At 34.9% G+C, this 23481-nt stretch overlaps 1 protein-coding gene across 3 annotated transcripts; it reads right to left on the bottom strand.

The window, feature by feature from the left end:
- Positions 1-1542: 1542 nt before the first annotated feature.
- On the bottom strand, positions 1543-23059 carry LOC108331624 (protein MICRORCHIDIA 6). Of its 3 annotated transcripts, none has more exons than XM_017566434.1 (20): positions 22954-23059; positions 21728-22057; positions 21469-21543; positions 21326-21360; positions 20989-21067; positions 20753-20842; positions 20601-20676; positions 20047-20125; positions 19786-19914; positions 18802-18900; positions 18604-18705; positions 18376-18522; positions 10484-10582; positions 8496-8547; positions 8275-8386; positions 7526-7713; positions 7339-7448; positions 2486-2565; positions 2259-2301; positions 1543-1890 (listed from the first exon to the last, which is right to left on the bottom strand). In XM_017566434.1, exons 2-20 carry the CDS (start codon positions 22047-22049, stop codon positions 1798-1800), a joined length of 2010 nt encoding a protein of 669 aa, XP_017421923.1. In that variant the 5' UTR covers positions 22050-22057; positions 22954-23059; the 3' UTR covers positions 1543-1797. The 3 variants fall into 3 exon arrangements, with proteins under 3 accessions (XP_017421923.1, XP_017421924.1, XP_017421922.1); XM_017566435.2 differs by having other exon boundaries at positions 8496-8535; positions 22835-23040; XM_017566433.2 differs by having other exon boundaries at positions 22835-23039.
- Positions 23060-23481: the final 422 nt, after the last annotated feature.

The raw sequence follows: 23481 nt of genomic DNA, 5'->3' as shown, positions 1-23481 counted from the left end.
TTTTGCAGGAGTTGAAAAGAAGAGTGAAAAGGAGAATATGCAATTAAGTGAAAGTAGAAGAAGATGGACGTACAAAAGGAGAAAGGAGAGGTGGGAGAATATTGAGAGAGAAAGAGATGTTTTTATAGAGCCACCAAGTGTGCTTCTAGGGCAAACAATTTAGGTTAAGGGCAGCGGCAGCGGTCAGCGGGCAACGGGCAGGTTTGTGTTCAGAAGGGGTAAGTTTCAAGACAGTGAACACGGAAAACAGGTTTCATACGGGAAAGAGTAAAAAAAGGGAGGTTTATGTATTACCAACCTTTTCAAATAATATGTTTTATTGATTGATATTTTTTTGTCATATATTTGTATGATTTTTCAATATCATTTTTTTAAAATGTAAATTATTATCAATTATTAATTATTAAAATATGAGTTGTCAATCTAATTGAAATATCATATTTTTATACTTCGAATAAAATAAAATAAAATATTAAAAATATTTGCAGGTGATGCTATAATAAGAGATTTAACAATAAATATGTGGATTTCACGAGATCTTTTTATTATTAAACAATAAAAAATTTCCAGAAGTAAAAGCTTTTCCCAATGTTCCATTTTCTAACACATATTGTAGCAGTGTGAACCAGGGTTTGGAGAAGCGAATTCACGCCACATTTTTTACTTTTTTTTAATTTACTTTTAAAAAGGTAAATTGTACTGTCTTGTAACTATTTAAGTTTTAGTTATCAAATAAATATTTTAATAATTATATTAAAATTATTTAATCTTCTTTAGATTCATATTAATTAAATATTTAATAGCATTTATTATATTATTTATTTATTGCTTACAGTTTTAACTACAATAAATTAAGAAAAAATACTTACTAATTGAATAATTAGTAAAATTAATACTATTAATTAACTTTAGTAGTTCACTTATTTTATTATTCAATAACTAAATAGTTAGCAATTATAATTTAATTATTAATCGTGAATTTTTATTAATTAAATAATTAGAAGATTAACATCATTTATTAACTAATAGTAAAATTATTACAATTTAATAATTTAATGTTTAAAAGCTTAAATAGAATAAGTTTACTAAATTGCCTATTTAATTTTAAAAATATTCTTAAAAATTGAACAAACAGAAAATATACGGTAAGTCGTTTGACTTTTTATTGTTGAATAAACAAATCATTTCGCGATGTTACATTATGGTGTTTATTAGAAAACAAATACTACAAACAAAATAGTTTTAATAATAGTTTGTTCTCTTGCAATTTTAGAAAATTTCTTGCACTGATTCAAATTTATTAAAATAATTAATTTTGAAAAATTAATGTCATTTAATGACTCAGTTTTGATTTGATACATAATTAATATTTCTTACTTTAGATGATGAGTCAGTTTATATCTTTAGCATTGTAAGGCCTGAGAGTCATTTATATCTTAACTATTATGTAAGAGGGTAGATGTTTTTTTAACTATTTTTGTGTTAGTTTCTAATTATACAAATAAAATAAGTAATTTCCCAATAATGAATCCAAAAAATGAGTGAAAAGAAAAGATGAATGGGTTATATTTAAAGTTTGAAAAGTACTTTACAAGAGGTGGAAGTGAAGTTCCGATTGCTGTGGCTCACTTGCATGTACATGATACAGGAATAGGAAGCCTGAAAAACAAAGACTCAGACCCTATCATCCTTTTCAATTCTTCAAAACCTAGTGAGCCCCAGACTTCAAGAAGGATTAGCCTATACATACAACATTTCTACAAACCAAGAGTTAAAGAAAAAGTTACACCTGCACAACTACTCTTCTTTCACGTCCAGGTCCTTTGCTTCTGCCAAAAGTCGTTTATACTCATCTTGGGCTTTTTGTATTTTACTTTTAAGATTCGCCACCTGTACAATCATAACCATAACCATTCTCTCAATATGCACCAGATTATCTAATTTTAACAAACATACAAATCTTTAACCACACTTTTTCAATACGGAATTATGCTTATATTTTCTTTTCTTTTGTTTTACTTTTAGATGGGGATGGTCCAAGAAAAATACTTTTGTACGTCTGGCTTTTAAAGATTAGAAAAAGCCAGAAAGAAAAAAGAATGCGCTCTCTAGTTATTATGCCAATGCAATTACACCAAACTTATGACTAACAGAACACTACGATTTCATTCTTTGTGAATAAAGTTGTTCAATATGAATTTAGGCAACAAGAATATGCAAAGTAATTTCACCAAACTTCATTATTTTGTAAAAATTACCTTGAGATTAAGTTCTTCTCCCGTCTTTTCAAATTCTAGACATCTGCAGGGAAAAGATGGAGGCCATAGCTAAGTTTGGCAAATATTTGTAGAATCAAAATGAATATCATTGCACATAGTTTCTGTTTGCCAGCGAAGTGAGCAACATTTGAAACCGATCCAACTTGCTGAATAGTATTTCATAAAACAAAACACATCAAAGTCACTGCAATTAAAAATATACTCACTTCGCACGCAGTTTCTCATTTTGTTGAATTAAATGTAAATTCTTCTGGTCTTCCACCGGGCCGGCTGGAGTTGCAGTGGTCTACACAAAATGTAAGGGTAAAGTTGGCATAAAAAAAATTTTCAAATATTTATAGTGGCAGAGTCTGATGTCCAAAGAAATCAAGTAAATAACTACAATGAATAAATGAGGAGTTTCTCCAAAACACTAGATACAATAAGTAACCATGAGACTCCAGTTCAATCATCAATATACGACAAGCCAACGAGCGCCCCGTAAGTTAGGAATACTAGAGGGTCTCCACACATCATTATGTATTAATGCAAAGGGAACAACTATTCTTTTATTACTAGGGAAAAAATCAACACGCTTGTTTACAATGAAAGATTTTTTACGTCAATTTTTTGAAATAAATTAAGAAACATTTCTGACAGCAAACAGAAATTTTGACTATTTAAGTGCTACGCATTCTGTTAGCATCCTCTAGAAGGTAGAGCCCATTGTCTTCTTTAGCAAGTCCAATCATCTTTACTTGTTCTCCAATCCAGAAATTGGCAGGTTGTAGGACTAAAAAACACTAAACAGTGTAAATCCATTGTAAGCTAGTGAATAGAAATCAAATTGAAAAATAATTTGGGCACATGCAAAACATCCTTCAAAATTAGATTTTGGTTTATCATAACATCTCCTTTTCTAACCATTGTATCGAAAGTTCCATCTGCAAGTGCAATTTCTTTGTTGCTTGGACAAGGTCTATAAGATATAAACCTAGTAGATGATTGAGTCAAGTGGGATATGGCTCCAGAATCAACTACCCAAACACCTTTAGAGGAATTTAAGGCATGGTGTGCATAGGAGTAAGAAATATTTCCTACAAAAGCTAAGGAGCAATTACTTGCATCTACAGGCTTTGTTAATGCGTCCAACAACCCCATTAATTTCATAATCTCCTGTGTTGAACTCTGGTGGCCCATGAAGGATTGCCTAGTTGGGCCACAAGGACTTTATTATGTACTCCACATTGATTTCCTTTAGGTGTCCATTTCCAGTTTGGATTTGGAGGCTCCATGAAGTTTCCATCACTTGTCTTAAGTGCACAGTGTCTTCTTACAATAGGTACAACAAAAGAAATCTATTATCTCCTTTAGGAATAACTATTCCTCCTACTTCATTTCCAGACGGATGAAGTGATCTGCCCTTGTCCAATTTTCTTCCCCTTGTTTTGTAAAAGAAAGGCTGAACTTTCAATTGACGGGGATTCTAACATTACTACTCTATGGGCTTCTTCTGCCCAAAATACAATCATCGTTTCATTGAGTGAGGATAGGTCCTTCCCTGGCACTTGAATTCTATCAGGATTAAACTCATTATTTAATCATGTCAAGAAACTGTAGATCCCGTCCTTGTCCTCGTAGTATTTGAGGAGGTGCAATATCTTCATTACATTTCGCTTCAAATTGCTCACAATGGTCGAACTACTGCCACAAAATTTGTAGTGTATGGGCATACTAACTAAATGACTAGGTATTTCCCTTCGTTTTGCATTAGAGATTCTCATCTTAATCTCAGATTTGGGCAGCATCACCAACTTTGGAATAATTTGCTTTACAGCTATTTCATACCTCCTTTGGTTGTCTTCATAAACACGTAAGCATCACTCACCTCTAGTGTCATGGCATTCCACAATCATGATAGTACAACCACATCTGCCTTGTCCCATGTTGCAAATTTGGGATCGAAAGATTAGACGTTAGGTAGTGAGATGACTTGATTTTCCCATCCCTTTTGAAATTTGGACAAAGTGAGACCATTTTAGGTAAATTTTCCGATTAAGCCTAAGGCTCGGATGAATATTCTACAGTTCAACATTACTCATATCGGATATTTTTAAGGTTTGAAGTATGGCAATGCAGGCTTAGAAGGAATACAATGGAATAAAGAAAGGGTTTGCTAGAACTAGACGATACAACATACCCTGTTAGATGAAACAAAGTACCTGCAAATAAGTATTTGAAACCGAATCTTGACACTCAGCATGAAAATTGAGAGACTCAAGAATTGCTCCTCACAAAAGAAAGTCTTGGTAAAGACCTATACAGACTAAAATAATGATATACAAAAATGATCTTATTTCTCAAAATTCTGCTCTCAGAAAACTTCTATTTCAATCTAATTTAAGCGGGGAATCTTGGACCTTATAATCAAAATTCAAGAAAATCTCATGATAAAACAAGGATGAGATATGAAAAAGAAAATGTTTTCAAACCCAAACAAGACCAACTACAGCATAGTTCATCTGTTGCTGTATCGTATAGTGGTTCCTTGAAAAAGAAATTACATTGGAAGACATTCCCAAAGGACCAAGAAAAGTATGGGTACCTATATAAAATAGTTTCTCTTGTAAACATTTTCGACCCAGCAAAGAAGACACGTGTCTTGGTTACCTAGAGAGTGGCTATTCCCGTCACATGATAGGAGAAAGGTCTATATTCCAAAACCTCAAGATGAAGAGAGAAGGAAAGGTAATTTTTGGAGGAGACCACAATGGAAGGATAAATAGTATATTGGTTAGGTAAGTCTGAGACCTTCATTCCATATTAATAAAGTTCTTTTAGTTGCTGGTCTGAAACATAACCTACTTAGCATAAGCCAATTATGTGACAGTGGGTATAGTGTTTTGTTTAACATAGACCAATGCATAGTCAACAACAATGATGGAACCAAATTATTTACTTCCCATAGACAAGAAAATCTTTACAAAATTGATATGGAAGAGTTATTAGCTCAAAAGATTTCTTGTCTCATGACAATCAAAGAAGACCATTGGCTATGGCATAGAAAATGTGGACATGCAAGCTTGAGATTACTCTCAAAATTGCAAAAACAGCCTCATAAGGGGTTTCCCAATGATGCCATTCAAAGACAATTTTCTTTGAGTGATGCATTAAAAAAAAACATATTAAAAGTTCTTTAAAAAATGTAAATGATATTTTTACCCAAAGACCTCTTGAACTATACACATCCACCATTTTGGACCAACAAGAATGGAGTCTATTAGTGGTAAGAGATAAGACTTAGTCATTCTAGACAATTATACTAAATGCATGAGTTAAATTCCTAAGTCACAAGGATGAGTCTTTTAAAATCTTTTGTGAATTCATAAAACAAGTCCAAAACAAAAAAAGGCTTATCAATTATGTTCAAAGTGACAATGGGATGAATTTGAAAATGAACATTTTCAAGCTCTTTTTGAAAACCCTGATATTAAGCATGACTTTTCTACTCCCAGAACAATTGTGGTGTGATTGAGAGGAAGAATCGTGCTTTCCAAGGGATGGCTCGAACTATGTTAAATGCTAACTCCACCTTTAAGCACTTATGGGAAAAACCAATTAGACCTTTAATCAAGAAAACTCCCTATGAATTGTGGAAGGATAGGAAACCCAACATATCTTATTTCCATCATTTTGGGATTCAGTGTTTCATTCTGAACACAAAAAACAGTTTGGGGAAGTTTGATTCCAGAAGAGATGAAGGAATCTTGCTAGGGTATTCTAAAACATCTAAGGCTTATAGAGTATAGAACTATAGAACAATTGTGGTGGAAGAAGAAATTCATGTGAGATTCAAAGACCACAAGCCAGATAAGAAATTATCAAAGCTAGAAAAATATCCTTGATTTGATATGCATGTACATCCACCAAGAACATCAGAACAATCATTAGACAATACAATGCAAGCACCAGATGACTCATCGAACAAAGTAAAAAAGATAAAAGAACCCACAAGAAGAAATTCAACTCTTATTAAGAATAATCTAGTTGATGTCATAATTGGGAATCTCAAGAAAGGATGACACAAAAAGCAAGGATTATGGAGCAAACAGCTTTGATATGTCAAATTGAGTTTTGAGTACTCATTGATACCTAGAGAGGTTTATACTCATGTAACATGGAGAGTTGTGTATTCATTGTAACCTAGAGAACATTATGTAGTCATTGTAATAAATTGTATTTGATTAGTAAACCTCTTAACCTTAAGGGAGAATTGGCCATAGCCTGTGAATTTAGGTGAACCCCATCCCCTTCTAGAGCCTAGCTGTTCTAAGAGGGTTGTGTTGCTGCAGCAGTGTATGTTGTGCAGGTGGCTACATCAGAAAAAGGGATGTGGTTTTGCAACAATGCAAGTTGCCCAAGAGATCCCACAGGCACCCAAGGATTTAAGAGTGTTATAATTCAGGGTAGAATTTTCATCTTATTATGCTGAGAATACAATCTATATATACAAGACTAGAAAGCTATTTAAGGAAGTATAATAATAGCTCCTAGACTACCAAATCCCTATGATTCAGGGATATCCCCATCATATAGGGTAATTATAATTTGCTAAATAAGGAAACAATAAAACATAAATCCTAACAGAAACATACAACGAATAAAACAAATTCTAACACTTCCCCTCAGGTTAGTGAATAGGTATTTTCCATTCCCAACTTGGAAACAATACTCTCAAAATTGTTGTTGTTCAGTCCCTTCGTTAGATTATATGCAAGGTTGTCTTGTGAGAAGATATAAGGAGTGCAGATCAAACCACTATCTAACTTTTCTATAATAAAATGTATATCAATCTCAATATGTTTTGTTCTATCATGTTGCACTGACATAATGTTGCACTGACATAACGACAGGAAAAAATGTAGCTAAGGTGTATCAATAATGGAAACAAATTTGACAATTACCATGGTTGAGTTACCCTACATATTCCCTTAGTAAATTAGAAATGATACCATTGAAAATATGCTACTAAATGATATTCACTAACAAATTTCAACATAATGATGAAGCAAATGCCGACCTGTTTATTCTGATTAAACTCAACACTGGTTACAATATCTGTCCTCGCAAGCTTTTGTGTATCCAGAAGGTTTACCAGTTCATGTGTGTGCTTCCTCTTATTCTGAGAACCTGAATGAAGAAACATTAGCTAGATAAAGTTGGTTAAGCTAATGTTATAAGGTTTTATTCCTCAGAAAAGCAGTTACCTTGGTCCAATCTTTGCAGATTTTTGGAACACTGAAAGGAATTCCCGTATGCTTCTGCATTGAAAAGAGAGGACGAACGTTTGTTCAATACAACTGGTTTTTCTACAACCACTGGTTTTTGCATTGATGTAATCCCAGGTTTAATCTTCCTCTTTTCTTTGTATCCAAACAATGTACAATGTGTATCCCTGCAGAATTTTAAATAGAATACTAGACATGTCAGATATTAATGCTAAACTAAACTACAATTACACTAACAGAAGGCTCTTCATTTGTTGTTCAGTCTCTAATTCCTATTTAAATATAAATTTTGTTATTAGCCCAGAGAAATTGAGTCTACAAAACAAAGTAACAATAACAAACATGCTTTTGATTTCCTAAAAGTACTAAACAATTAAAAAAAAAAATACAAAGCAGGAATCCTAAGCCTGGGAGACCAGGGTTGGCAGGGTAGGTTGTGGGTTGAACAACATAACTCTGCATGGCATATTTTATGGTTTCAACCCATTTTGTCACTCCTAGCAAAGAGGTAGTTTCCAAATTCAAACAACCAACCAGTGCCAAGGTGCAACTTTACTTTTGCACCAGGACTCGCCCTCTTAGATATTAATTCTTAAATACTTTAAAAAATATTTAAACATGCATGTGTATTGGTTGGCACACAACTTAAATTACACAAACCAAACGCTTGGAGTGTTCCAAAGTAGAGCAGGACAAGTAAGACTAGAGATCACTACAAAACACTATACCAGTATTCCCATGTCATCTGCTTCAATCGCACTTCAAGCTTTTGAAACAAGGAAGTTCTCTCAAAATCTTGTTTGTTATGTGTTGGCTCAATAAAATCTGCCTGCAGGATACCTGAAATTACCAGAGATTAATTAACATAGTAAGGAACCCATATACTGCAGATGCAGTACGTCTCTAAACATTAGATAAAATTGAAAGTGAGTAGTAAAATATTACTCACCAACAACTCCTCTACCTCTACTGTCTAAATAGCTTACAACCTGCCAAAATGGCTAGTAAAGGGTAACAACAGTATTAGAGAGTAAAAACAGAATACAAAATGATAAATCCATGTTAAAGCAAAATAAACAGAATGAGTTAAAATGTCTAATACTATTATTTTACAATATTTTTAGCAGAATGTATTCAAAATGAGAAAAGGGGAAACTATGAATATGATAGGATATAATGTGAGGAAACAGATTAAGAGGTAGTTGTGAGTTAGGTTGTTAGGGTGAGTGAGGTTTCCTTTATATAGTTGGGGGGTCCTGGTATGCAGGGGACTTTTGGGGGATAATTTTGTAGATTGAGCTTTAGCTCTTTGTGAAGGGGAAACCCTTGGAGAAGAGAGTGCTCTCCTATTTTTGTGTTCTTTTCAGTCTATACAATAAAGAATATTACTCTTCTTTCTCTTTTCAATTCTGGGTTCCTAACAAAATTGATCCAGGAATCCTTTGGAAAAGTAAAACATATGACGATGCCAAGAATAGCCTTCTCCCACTAAGTGAGATTGGCATCCTTCATGGGCTCTCTATCCATTTATATAAGTATATTGCCTCCAGAATCTCCATACTAGTGTCTGCCTACACTCTAGTAACCTTTTCTTCATGTGTCCAAACTAACTTAACTGATTTTGATATCTTTTTTCTCGATAGATATTATTATATCATAGTATTTGTATCCTTACCCTTTCTTGTATAGCCACACATTCTTTTAACAAATTCATTTGCTAATACTACATTTTTCTCTTGTGCCTTTAAATTTAAACCAAACATTAACTAGCAAAATTTAGCTTTGACAGACACGGCACAATCTTCCATTTACTTTTGTGTTCACGAGTCTATTCCATCAGAGGCATTGTGTCCCTCCAACATACAGATTTCTTTGCTCAGCACTTGCTGGCCCTTCTTCCCTTTAAGCTCCCTTGCCAGTGTTCTTGACACTGATTCTCTCTCATTCCAGCTTAACTATGGCTAATTCACACTCTCATACACCACGTTCCACATATTGCCACCACAAGCCAAAAAGTTGAAAATCCATATCCTTCCAAGTGATCATGAAAACCTTCGCTAAGAAACCAAAGCTCAACAAATGTAGACCAAGAAAAGGAGGGGACATGCCTAGAGGCCATTTTAGATCAGAAACAAAGAACGCAAGGGTAAAAAGGGAAACCCTTAAGGTCTCCAAGAGAGCCTAAAAAGAAAAAAAATGGTTGGAACAGAAACTACAGAGGCCAACAACAGTAGCATGTGACCTACACGAACCTAGCTTAGCTGCAGGGGTTGTGTGTGGCAGCACCTAATGATGAATCTACCTTTGATATCGATTAGGTTCTCCAACGCTTGAAGATGCAATGCAAATTTAGTGCTCTCAAATGAGAACTGTAGTGGATGATTGATAGTGACAATGGATACATGGTTTTTCATCACTCATTGAGACAAACACATCCAAGTGCTTGTCAGAGAGATAAGGTGACAATGGTTAGCCATGAACTCAACAAACAATGACTAATCGACAAACAGTGGAATCAACTTGCTCTGTATAAATATTAAAAACAGATAAGTGGATCTATTTTAATGCCTTGAATTTGTTTAGAAGAGCTTAAAAGACTCCTCTTGTGATCTTCTATTTATAACGATGAGAAAGTGATACAACGAGAACATGAAAGATCAAACGACTACACCAGACTTCCTAGGTCAGAACTAGGTACAACTCATAGGTTGCACTAGACTCATAGGTATAGTTAGAAGTAGTACCCAACAAACTACTCCCTACTTTAGGGTTAATAATTACTCTAACATACATAGATTTAATAATTATTGTAACATGAAACATAAAAATTTACCCAATCAATACTAAAGTTTATAAAGAATTTACCAATTAATCAATCACAAACATATATAAGCATACACACTTAATATATATTAGAATATTTTAGGTTAAAATTACCAGTATAAGCCGATTTTTGTGATATACATTAAAACCGTGGATATTGACTTGAGGAGCTTCCTTAAGAAACCCGATTGTTGTGACTGTCAAAGCTGTTCCCTACAAAAATAATCCAAATAACAATACTTAAACAAAGTATAAAGAAATACAATTAGTACAAGATTTTGTCAAACTATGCTTGTTGGGTGTGCTTTCCACATACATCCTAGTGAAGACGCTTAACTAAGGATTTGTCAAACAAATCATGATTGAGAAAGGCATTACATAATTCATTTTTCTTAAGAGACCATTGACATGTAACATGGGTGAAATTAAACAAACATGTTTGGTGACTAGAGAAAAAGTTGCATTGTAGCCATTACCAAATTGTTGATAAAATCCCTTAACCACAAAAACCCATAGATTCTCTTTGACTTGAAAAACTATTTGCATCCAATGAATTTGTAATCTTATCAAAGAGAAATGAAGGACCAAGTATCATAGAGTGGAGCACTAATCTTAAACATCAAGGTTTCAATCCTAGTAGGATGAGAGAGTTCTTGTTTATATAGATTATGACTGCATACTAATGAAAAGAGTAGGGTGAATTATCAGAAGTATTATGCCATACTTGGAATGACTTTGCATTGGGTGTGTTTGCATTGGTGTGTTTGAGTGGTTTGTGTTGGAAGATGATGGGGATGGCCTTAGTTGTGGATTAATGCCTTGAGATGTTTTGACACAGGAGGACTCATGAATGATACCTTCTTTTTGACAAAAGGAAATAAGTCCATGATTAAAGTAACTTTTGGATTATCAGATCTGATCCTCTTAATGCTAACACCAAACTGATTTTTTATCATGGAGAAAAAACGTTGAACCACATAGCTGACTTTGGAGTTTTGTTTTAGTAAGAAAACCCATGGGATACAAGTACACTATCTATAAGGTAAGAAACCAACCGACACCAGAAATATTTGGGACCATTGAGGGACCCAACACGTTAGTATAAATTAAATCGAAGGAAAAAGTGCTTGTATTATTGCTAACTAAAAAAGGAACACATTTGTGCTTAGAAAGCTCACACATTTCACAATTGAGACTTGCAACATCTAACTTGCTAAAAAGGGAAGGGAATAATGATTTTATGACCCTAAAGGAACGATGTCCAAGGCAACAGTAATGTAGAAAGACCTTATTCTTGTTGATCTTTATTGAATCAAAGAAAAAAGAGGTGTTGTTTTCCAATTCTAGAGGCAAATTTGGATGGTCCAAGTAATACAAGCTATTCCATTCTCTAACATGTCCAATCGTTCACAATTGAGACTTGCAACATCTTGCTAAAAAGGGAAGGGAATAATGATTTTATGACCCTAAAGGATGGATGTCCAAGGCAACAGTGATGTAGAAAGCCCTTATTCTTGTTGATCTTTATTGAATCAAAGAAAAAAGAGGTGTTGTTTTCCAATTCTAGAGGCAAATTTGGATGGTCCAAGTAATACAAGCTATTCCATTCTTTAACATGTCCAATCATCCTCCCTGTGTTCTATAGAATACAAACATTGTCAAAAAATAGCATTACTTGATAGATCTTGTATGAGTTTTTTTATGAAAATCAAATTGACAGACAATTTAGGAATATGATGGACATTTTTAAGGTTATGGATGGGCTTATTTGGACTTCTCCTTTATCTATTGCAGTCACCAAAGAGCCATCAGTTGTGGATATTTTCTTGTTGCTAGGGCAAGGGGTGGAAGTTGAGAAATGTCTAGGTAAGGGTGTCATGTGGTCGATAGCCCCAGAATCTATTATCCAATATGGGTTATGGTTTTTATCTGAGACACTAAGACCAAAAGAAGAAAACTCACCAAGCATACCTAAGTGTGCCAGAGAACAACTACCTGGTGACTTATCCATCTTTTTGAGGAATGACCTCATTTGTTGTACTTCATACGGTTAAGTTGAATAACTCCTCTTCTGTTTTCTTCATCTGTTGCAGAACCTATGTGTACTTGTCCTCCCTTTCTAGTGTTGTCTCCTTTTATCCCCACTCCTTGTCACGATTATGGGATCCCCAATAAATACTAGGTGGCTCCTTTTTTCTGTGGTTGGGGTTTCCGACATTATTCCCCTTCTGCTTTCTTCACTTTTGACCATAGCCACTAATTCATTTATTCTTGGAATTTTATCTTTACCAAGAATCTAGACTCTCGTTGTGTTAGGATATTTATCCTATTTTATCATCATTATAGTGTGTCAAGGGTTACCCTATTTATCCTGATTATATTGTGTCTAGGATTACCCTATTTATCATGATTATATTGTGTCTAGGGTTACCCTATTTATCTTGTACTTGTGTATCAATTTATTCTTATAAATAGAAGATTGTGAGAGGGATCAATGAAGCCCTCTAGAATTATTTTACAGTTTCAATCTTAAGTTGGTATCAGAGCAGGACCCGCTCTGGTTTCTGTCTTGTAATATATATCTGTCCGGCGCCATAGTTCTTCGTCGCCCGCCACCGTCCGCCGCTGCCGGCCACCGTCGTCCGTCGCCGGCCACCGCCTGCCGTTGCCAGCCACCGTCGTCCATCACTGTCACAGTTTCCTTCGTCTAAACCTTTAGGGTTTTCTTGTTCCTCGCTAGTACTATTCGTCTTCTTCAAAAATGGCGTCTGGCAGTACTCTTTCCTTCTCCGGAAGTCCATCAATTACCTCCGAGAAGCTAAATGGAAAAAATTATCTATCATGGTCTGTTGCCGTTGAAATGTGGTTCCTTGGCCAAGGGCATTATGACCACCTTGAGCGAGATGGAAGCCATGTGCCTACTGAAAAAGTTGATCAGTGGAAACAAGCAGATTTCCAGTTGTGCGCCCTGTTATGGCAATTAGTGGAACCCAAACTTCTTGTATCTTTGAGGGCTTTCAAAACTTGTCACTCCTTTTGGAAGAAAGCCCAAAGCATTTATGCCAACGATATTCAACGTCTCTGACACTACGAACAAGCTTGCATCTCTTAAAATGGCAGACCATGATATGGTGTCCTTCATGGCTGAAACCCAATCTGCTGTCGAAGAACTTAGGATGTTTTTTGAAGTAGATACATTAGAGGGTATCGAAAAGAAACTAGACAAATTTTACATGGTGTTGATCCTTCGTGCCCTACATCCCGATTTTGATCATCTCAGAGATCAACTTCTAACTAGTCATGAGGTCCCCTCTATGGAAACATTGACCACTCGCCTTCTGCGTGTCCCGGTACCTCAAACTCAAGAAGCGCATTAACTAGTGGAACCATCTGTCATGGTTGCCACACGAGGAAGAGGAGGACGTGGCACTAGAGGAGGAGGACGAGGAGGTCGGGGACGTCCTCAATGCACATACTGTAAAAGGATGGGTCATACTCAAGAGAATTGCTACTCCTTACATGGTTTCCCTTCCAAAACCGCCAATATTTCGAAGACTGAAACTTCCACTTCGAAGACTGAAACTTCCACTTCTATGTTTTCTGAGGATGAATATCAAGAGTATTTAAGGTTAAAGTCTAACAGCTTGGCACAACCATCTCAATCTCCCAATACATCAACAGCCTGCGTTTCTCAATCTATGGAAAGTCAAAATTCATGGGTAATTGACTCAGGTGCTTCTGATCACATTTCTGGTAATACCTCTTTGTTCTCATCTATTTCCTTTAGAGAAAAACCTCATTTCATAACTCTTGCAAATGGATCTAAAACTTCTTCCAAAGGAGTCGGTCATGTTTCTTTGTCTTCCTCCCTCAATCTCAACTCAGTCCTTTTCGTCCCTAATTGTCCTTTTAATTTAATTTCCTTAAGCCAGTTGACTAAAATGTTAAATTGTTCAATAACCTTTGATCATAAATCTTTTGTTATACAAGAGCATGGTTCGGCAGACAGATTGGAGAAGGATATGAAGCTAGCGGATTATACCATTTTGGATCTCGTCCAAGGGTGTCCTGTGTTGCTGCTCCTAATCTTAAAGTGCTACATGATCGACTTGGCCATCCTCATTTGTCCAAATTAAAAAAGATGTGTCCTGAACTTAGTGGTCTCCAAACCTTAGAATGTGAGTCATGTCAATTAGGAAAACATGTTAGATCTTCCTTTCCTAAAAGGTCTCAATCAATATGTAATTCTAGTTTTTCCATCATCCATTCTGATATATGGGGACCTAGTCGTATCTCCTCCTTTGGTTTTAGATATTTTGTTACCTTTATTGTTGAATATTCAAGATGTACTTGGGTTTATCTTATGAAAAATCGTTCTGAATTGTTAGCTATCTTTACATCCTTTTTGAATGAAATCAAGAATCAATTTGGTCAAGTAATCAAAATATTAAGAAGTGATAATGCAAAAGAGTATTTCTCATCCTCCTTTTCTGCCATCTTGAGTTCCCATGGTATCTTACATCCGTCTACTTGTCCTCATACACCACAGCAAAATAGTATAGCAGAACGAAAAAATAGACACTTGGTTGAAACTGCTCGTACCCTTTTGCTGGGTGCCCATATTCCTGTCCATCACTGGGGGATGTCATCTTAACTGCATGTTATCTTATTAATAGGATGCCCTCCTCCTCTCTTGATAATAAAGTCCATTTCTCCATTTTGTTTCCTAATGATCCTCTCTTTCATACATCTCCTCGAGTGTTTGGCTATGTATGTTTTGTTCATGACATGTCTCCAGGTCTAGACAAACTCTCCGCTCGCACTCTCAAATGTGTCTTCTTAGGCTATTCTCGACTTCAAAAAGGATATCGGTGTTACTCTCCTGAAACTAATAAGTATTACATGTCTGCCAATGTCACATTCTTTGAACAGACTCCTTCCTTCTCTCCATCTGTTCAGGATGTTTCTATCCTCCAGCAGGTCCTTCCTATTCCAATGGCTGAGTCAAATAGCTCCACTGTCTCTGTCATTCCAACTCTTGATCACAATCCTTCTACACCTGTTTCTCCACATACTGAGATCATCCCACACAGGGCCCCAATGGATAGTCCACCTCCCCAAGACAATGGTGAATCTCCTACTTCAGATTCGTCTCCCTCATCACCTCCTCCCACGCCTCCTGGTGCAAATGATTCAGCATGGCCTATTGCTCTCAGAAAAGCCTCATCCCATTTATAATTTTCTAAGCTATCATCGATTGTCACCCTCCTATTTTTCCCTTTTATCCTCAGTGTCCTCTGTTGTTATATCCAAGAATGTGAAAGAAGCACTTGATCATCCTGGATGGCGACAAGCTATGATTGAAGAAATGCAGGCTCTTGACCACAATAATACTTGGGAGCTAGTGCCCCTTCCCCCAGGAGAAAAGGCAGTTGGTTGTCGATGGGTGTATGCAGTTAAAGTTGGCCCTGATGGTGAAATTGATCGGCTCAAAGCTCGGCTTGTTGCAAAAGGTTACACTCAGGTTTATGGTCTTGATTATTGTGACAATTTCTCTCCTGTAGCCAAGATGACTACTATTCGTCTCTTCTTTGCCATGGCAGCCATTCGTCACTGGCCACTTCATCAATTGGATATCAAGAATGCCTTCCTACATGGTGATCTTAAGGAAGAAGTTTATATGGAGCAACCTCCTGGGTTTGTTGCTCACGGGGAGTCTGGTATAGTATGCAAATTGCATTGATCTCTAAATGGCCTCAAGCAATCCCCACGTGCTTGGTTTGGAAAGTTTAGCTCCATTGTTCAAAAATTTGGGCTAAAACGCAGTGAAGCAGACCATTCAGTTTTTTATTGTCATTCTTCTCTCGAGAAATGTGTTTACTTAATAGTATATGTTAATGATATTGTCATTACAGGAAATGATGTTGTTGGAATATCTCAACTAAAAGAGTACTTGTGTAGACATTTTCAAACCAAGGATCTTGGAAGTCTCAAATACTTCTTAGGCATTGAAGTAGCGCAATCAAAAGATGGAGTTGTAATCTCCCAAAGGAAGTATGCTCTTGATATATTACAAGAAACAGGCATGATTGATTGTAGATCGGTAGACAGTCCCATGGACCCAAATCAGAAATTAAGGACAGAAGAAGGTGAATTATTCTCCGATCCAGAGAGGTATAGGAGGCTGGTTGGAAAACTGATTTATCTCACTATTACAAGGCCAGATCTATCCTTTGCAGTTGGAGTGGTTAGTCAGTTCATGCAAGCTCCATGTGTTGACCATTGGAATGCTCTCATTCGCATTCTAAGGTATGTAAAGAAGGCTCCCAGGCAAGGATTGTTATATGAAGATAAAGGAAGCATTCAGGTTTCTGGGTATTGTGATGCAGATTGGGCAGGTTCACCTATTGATAGACGGTCTACTACAGGCTATTGTGTTTTTCTGGGAGGAAACATTATTTCATGGAAAAGTACGAAACATAATATAGTAGCTCGATTAACCGCGGAAGCCGAGTATAGGGCAATGGCATCACTAACATGTGAACTTATATGGGTGAAACAATTCCTTCAAGAGGATAAATTTTGTGACATCCATACTATGAAGATGTATTGCGACAATCAAGCTGCTCTCCACATTGCATCAAATCCATTGTTTCACGAGAGGACTAAACTTATAGAAATTGATTGTCATTTTGTTCGTGAAAAGTTGTTGACCAAAGAAATATGTACTGAGTTTATTGGGTCAAATGATCAACTTGCAGATGTATTGACCAAGTCATTAAGGGGTCCTCGGATTGAGTTTATTTGTTCCAAGCTTGGTACATACAATTTGTATGCTCCAGCTTGAGGGGGAGTGTTAGGATATTTATCCTATTTTATCATCATTATAGTGTATCAAGGGTTACCCTATTTATCATGATTATATTGTGTCTAGGATTACCCTATTTATCATGATTATATTGTGTCTAGGGTTACCTTATTTATCATGTACTTGTGTATCAATTTATTCTTATAAATAGAAGATTGTGAGAGGGATCAATGAAACCCTCTAGAATTATTTTACAGTTTCATTTATTCTTGGAATTTTATCTTTACCAAGAATCTAGACTCTCGCTGGATCAAACTTTTTAAATCAACCTTCATGTAAAAGGAGAACCTCCCCTCATCAATTGTGAATGGAAGAAATTTGCTATTTATTAATCCTTCAATGATAATATAAAGTTACTCTTTGGCAAAAACAACAATCATTGTTAGTGGTTAACACATCAACCAGCACTTGAATGTGGAGAAGATGTTCAGAAACAGAGCAGTTATCACGTGTTATATCATTGGCAAGCTTTCAAATTAGTATGTGAATGGAATTGCAACCCATTGCCAAATTGACTTGCCTCCTATAGCACAAGCGAGCATTTCTTGTGACATGGATATTGGAGCAAGAAGAGAAATTAATCATGTTTCCACACAAAATGCTCAGCAGTCACGCAATTGGGATCACAATCCTCAATTGACAGTTCTTAGGAATTTAAGGATTAACAAGGAGATGACGAAAATTTTATCCCTTAATAATAGATTCAGCCTTTATTTATCGGATTTTGAAATCAAGCTTTTCATGATTGAGTGAGAAAAATTAGTTGCCAAAATTAATGTTGGAGGAGCAGAGGTAGAGGAAGAGAAAAAATCTAGTCAAGGTTTAGAGATATGGATCATTTAAAGCTCTCCATACCATAATAGAATTTACATAGCAGGGAAAGAAATTGATTTTACTACCAAAGCTTCAACTATTTATAATTATATAGAGATGAGCAAACTATGCTAGTAAACTAACTATAGCAGAGAAACTAACTAGAGTAAGGATAACAAATTGTAACTAACAAAGTTTAGGTAAGCTAATAAACAATAACAAATTAAGAGTTTTAACTGATCCTAAACAAAAAAGGAGATATAGTCAAGTAATGTATACACTCAAATACGTATAATTAAAAATATTATGAAAGTTAGGCAATAACCGTTGCAGATCCGTCAATAAGTGGTGCATATTTAACAAATTGAGGATATTTAAGATCATCAGCAATGTTGTGCAGCTTCACAACTTTCCCTCGCAACATAATTTGAAAACGTGCTGGGATCTTCAAGTACAATATGGACAAATATACCTGGGCAACATGAGAATATTAGACTCAAGAAAATTCAACCTTAAATTTCCACTATACCATAATTTGCTAAATCAAGCATACACGTAATGAGTAACGAAACTGATTAGCGATGTGATTCTCATTTATACTCTTCCAGGCTTTAAGTGTATCAATACGCTTGATATCCCCTGCAATACGAATATCCTGCGTATAAGAATTACCCCTCATTAGCAACAAAGCAAGATTATAAAAACTGAAAAAAGCAAGAAAAAATAAAACCAATAAAATAACAAATACAACCTTAGAATCTGTATCAAAGTCTAGCTCCAAACTCCCATCATCATTGCACCACAAATTGTAGATAATAACTTTAGTACCATGAGGTCCAATGTCATCAAACTACAAGAGAGATGAAATTTTCTAGTCAAAATAAGCTACTAATACATGAAGATAGCAACCAATATCATGGAACAAATTAGTACATTATTGTCGTAAATATCATGTGATGTGTTAAACAAATGGAAATAGGAACATTTAATATTTATTATCCTTCCAGTAGTTCAGTTAATGAATAGCATACTTCAATGTAGCTTAGGGAGTTGTGTTGTTTTAACTGTTCCGTTAAAACTAACTAGTAATTGGTATTTAGCATCTTCGTGATCATTCTTTTTACAAAGAAATCCATTTGTTGAGTGGTAAATATACTCCAACACATTCAAATAATTTTCTTTCACTTTGACTAATATTTTGGATATCATAAGACAGTCATTTATCTTTAGGATATCATATAGTTTATCTTTAGGATATTATGAGATATTTGTTTTTCCTATTTTTCGTTTTTTCTTCATTGATTTTACATTTCAAAAAGCCATATTAATTATTGTACATCATATACAACTAAGATACAAATTTTGTTTCTTTCAACTTAGTATTAAAGCACCCAATCTCGGGAGCTGGATTTTCATTGCTTAATATATTGTGATTGTTCATTTTGTGGTTACATTCATCACACACTGTCGATGTGGTGCTGTTCATCACCCATTGTCCACATGTACTCTTCATGGATGAAGAGAAAATCATCACGTTGAGCCCTAATAACCTTCTAAATTTGGTGGGCTCTTATCAACCTAATGGTTGTAACTATCTACATTGCATGTCCAAAAGGGTGTATAAAGTTGAGCCACATTCAAAGAGATCATTCTCGTAGAAACAACACAAATTACAAAACGACTCACTCTGAAATTAGACAATTATCAGGGTGAAAGGGAAAATGTAGAAACTGACTTGTTTCAGCAGATCTGCCTCTGATGAATATGGTGACCAGCGCAACAGCAAGGATAAATTAGACATAAAATGCTCATTTCCATTTAATACTTTCAATGATTCAGTGAATGTATCAAATTCATAATTCACCTGAAATTGAAAAAAATGAGTTAGTGGAGTAAGTTGAAACTAATAGAAGCTTTTACCATAGAAAATTTATCAGGAGATGGATGTAGAGGTACCAAAACCTCCAACTAGTTAAAAATGAAAAATACCACTTACCATGGGCACTACAATTCTGTCAAGCTGTGTTTGTGTCAAATACGTATATGACAGAAGTCCAATGCTTTGAGTCAAAATCCTGTTCAGGACAGAAACAGTAAGAAAAAATAATAATTTGTTCCCCATCTAACCTCATACATTGTTAGCCTGCTGAAAAGCCTCCCTATCTTCCAGCCAAGAAATTAAGTGCAGCAATTAGTCAAAAAGGAAAAGGGGAATCCGCTAAAGATCAATAATAATGAGCGTAAATAGAATGAATTAACATTAGAAAGCAGATTATTTCTATTTTTGAAAGACCTTATATCTTCACATTTCTCCGAGGTTATAAAAAGAAATGGAAAATAAAGGCGAATTTATTCATTTTTTTTATAAACAAGAATTAGTTAAACAATACATGAACAAATACATCTGAGTGGGTATGGACTTCAAAAAATAAATAATCAATAATAATACCTGTCCTTTCTTCAACATAATAAAGTGACAGAAAATACAGCAGGCAACACATTGCCTTAACCATCTTTAGGGTAATGTTACATTCACTAGTAGATGCATACCTATTATTTAGATGGCAACTGAAGACTATGGCATCTGCACCAAGCCTCATAGTACTGGTCTTGACGCCATTTCCATCTATAAGACGCAATTGAAAAATAAATATGAAAGGGAATATGAAAACAATAGCAGAAAAATAAGTCCAAATCCATACACTGTCCAATAGCAAACTGTGACTTCTTATCTGAAAATCCAAAACTCATGCAACGACGCATTGCCTCTGGATCCATTCCACCACCATCATCTAATTTCCAAGTGTTAGGATCAAATAAAAACAATTAGAATCACTGTATCGAGTGCAAATATGAAATATTCAGGCTACAAGTTTAAAGCCACAATAAAGATTCAAAAAAATATGTTCCTATATAAAGAATTCCAAAAGCAATATACCTTGAATCAACAACGCTGGACTCCCATCCCTTGGATTTGAAGTTTTATCTACAATGACAAAGGTAGCCCCACTTTGGATCTATCCTAAGAACAAATGTTCACAATGCAAAACAAATAGCAACAAAAATCAAATAAAAATATGTATTGGTGGCTTAAAAGATGGAAAAGGCATAAAACAATAACAGCAACAAACATTTATGTTTACAAGTAGATACAATGTACTATATCACCAGGCATAGACAATAGCTTAGTACGCTGCAGATGACAAAAGAAAATGACAGGTAATGACATTTAAAATATCATGCAGTTCAATAGTTTAAACATCAAGAATAATAACCTCATCAACTGCATTATCAAGAAGCTCCGCTATGGCTGCAAACAGAAAAAAAAAAAAAAAAGATCAGATCCTGGAAAAATATCACCAAAGGTGGTCAATTAAAATGGTCATAATAAGAGTCTATAAAGATGGTAAGAACATACCACCAAATGCCCACTTATGGGAAGTTGCATTTGAGTGAAGGAACATGGGGTGCACGTGTAGATAACTTTTAGCATCTGCAACCCAAAAAGCATAACAAAGGAATAAGAACCCCATGTAAGTCAGGCAGGAAGAAAAATTATCAACAATTAAAGATGTATTTTTATGGACTTGTACACAGAACAATGAGTAGAGGAGTTGCATCCATAGAACCAAATTAGAAACATATACTAATCTGACCAAAAAAATATATTGGATTACTTTGGACTGTGACTTTAGAACCAATCCTATCATCATAGTTTCCAGCTTTCCAAAACTGCCTGCACAAGGGTGCTGCACCAATGGGTGACACATAAGAAATGCCTGTGTCATCAACTGGCGATGGTCCCTGCTCCAATACACTGGAGTTACTATGACCTGTACTTGGACCAGTAGAACTTAGATTTTCTTCAGAATCTTGTCGAGTAGTATGACTTTGATATCTCTTATCCGTAACAAAATCTCCCTCCAACTTAACAGCTTTCAAACAAACTGTTTCACTTTCATCATCACTGGATAAATCCACAATTTCTGCAGGGCCCATATTTATCCCTATAATCACAGTAAATTATAAGAAAGCAGGTTAAGATGACAAAATAACAATGTAACGTAAAGTAACTAAAATGAGCCGGCAGATTCAATATGTAATACATAAATTATTAACATGCTTACATTACATTCAATACAACTTTAGACACAGCTTAAAGTTGAAAAGGAATAATGTCAATGAGCTAAATTTTGAACCTAAGGCATAATCCACAAATAGCAGGGTAGGGAGGCATATATCTCTCAAAAACAAGCATGAGGGAAAACGTTTACATGGAAATCAAATTACAACACTTGCATTCATTAAAATTTTATACAGGAATGGAATGCACATCAGTTGACTGGACCTAAAATATTGATTAACCCGCATGATTAGTAGAAGCAAAATTTAACATCATTCGTTTAGCCCCAAAAAACCGTGAAGAATTAAACTCATTATACCAATCATGACCATCTCATATCTCTAGGCATAGCATGACAATATGTTTATAAAACCTACAACGTATTTTCATTGGAGGTTTAGCTTCAGTTGTAACTTGAACTTCAAGGAGAGAAAGTGTAGTCAAAGAAATCAAACTATGAAAACAGAAAATTACTTCCCAAAAGGAAAATGAGTAGACAACAACAGTAACAAACTGAAACACATTATCGGAAAATGGAACGAAACGGAAAAATGAACTAGGGCAATTTCGTTGCAGGAATAAAGTATAGAAGACAAAGAGAAGATAGTGGTTAGGAGCTAGGGTTTTTCGTTTTGATGGAAGAAGGCACAGAAATGCTTACCAGAAATAGAAAAAGTGGAATGCGAAAGGAATAGTGTGAGAAGAAGAGAGAGGGAAAAAGAAGAGAGAGGGAAAAAGAAGTGGCGGTGTTCGACGCCGCCGCGAGATTCAGTAACCAACCTCTCTCTCTCCGATTCCGATTTCCTTTTTTGTGATTTTGTTTTTCTCTTAAGTCTCTCCCGCGTTCACAGCTGCATCTGATTCCATGTCTTTTTAATAGGTCATCATTAACAAACACTTAACTGTTTGTGATCGTGTTCAATTTTTAATTTACACTAGAGAAAAATACTACCTCAAGATGTGATTGTAAAAAAGGTAGAAAAATTATTATTCTAATTATTATTTATATTTTTTATATATTCATATATATATATATATATATATATATATATATATATAGATAGATAGAGAGAGAGAGAGTAATGTCATATTTGTTTTTTAATTTTAAGTAACAGCTTCTTTGAATATAATTTCTTTTCAATTTGATCGTTTCTTAAATTTAATTATTTTTAATTATAAAATTAGCAATAAGATAAATAAAAATTATTTAAAATAAAATTATAAAATTATTTATATTTAATTTTATTATTTTTTATTATATAAAAAATATAAATCTACACGCATGTTTTCACTGGTTAAAATAAAAAT

The sequence above is a fragment of the Vigna angularis genome, chromosome 4, assembly GCF_016808095.1.
Source record: "Vigna angularis cultivar LongXiaoDou No.4 chromosome 4, ASM1680809v1, whole genome shotgun sequence".
Taxonomy (NCBI): Eukaryota; Viridiplantae; Streptophyta; class Magnoliopsida; order Fabales; family Fabaceae; genus Vigna; species Vigna angularis.
The sequence above is the reverse complement of the archived record's forward strand: the minus strand, read 5'-3'. Positions and strand labels throughout refer to the sequence as shown.

Excerpts from the sequence above, each read along its gene's own strand:
- LOC108331624 (XM_017566434.1), bottom strand. The coding sequence starts at position 22,049 with ATGGGCCCTGCAGAAATTGTGGATTTATCCAGTGATGATGAAAGTGAA. Across the intron at positions 18,523-18,603 it reads AGTTTCGTTACTCATTACGT|GTATATTTGTCCATATTGTA; the intron begins GTATGCTTGATT and ends CATGTTGCCCAG. Across the intron at positions 8,548-10,483 it reads ACAAAAATCGGCTTATACTG|CCATTTTGGCAGGTTGTAAG; the intron begins GTAATTTTAACC and ends ACCCTTTACTAG.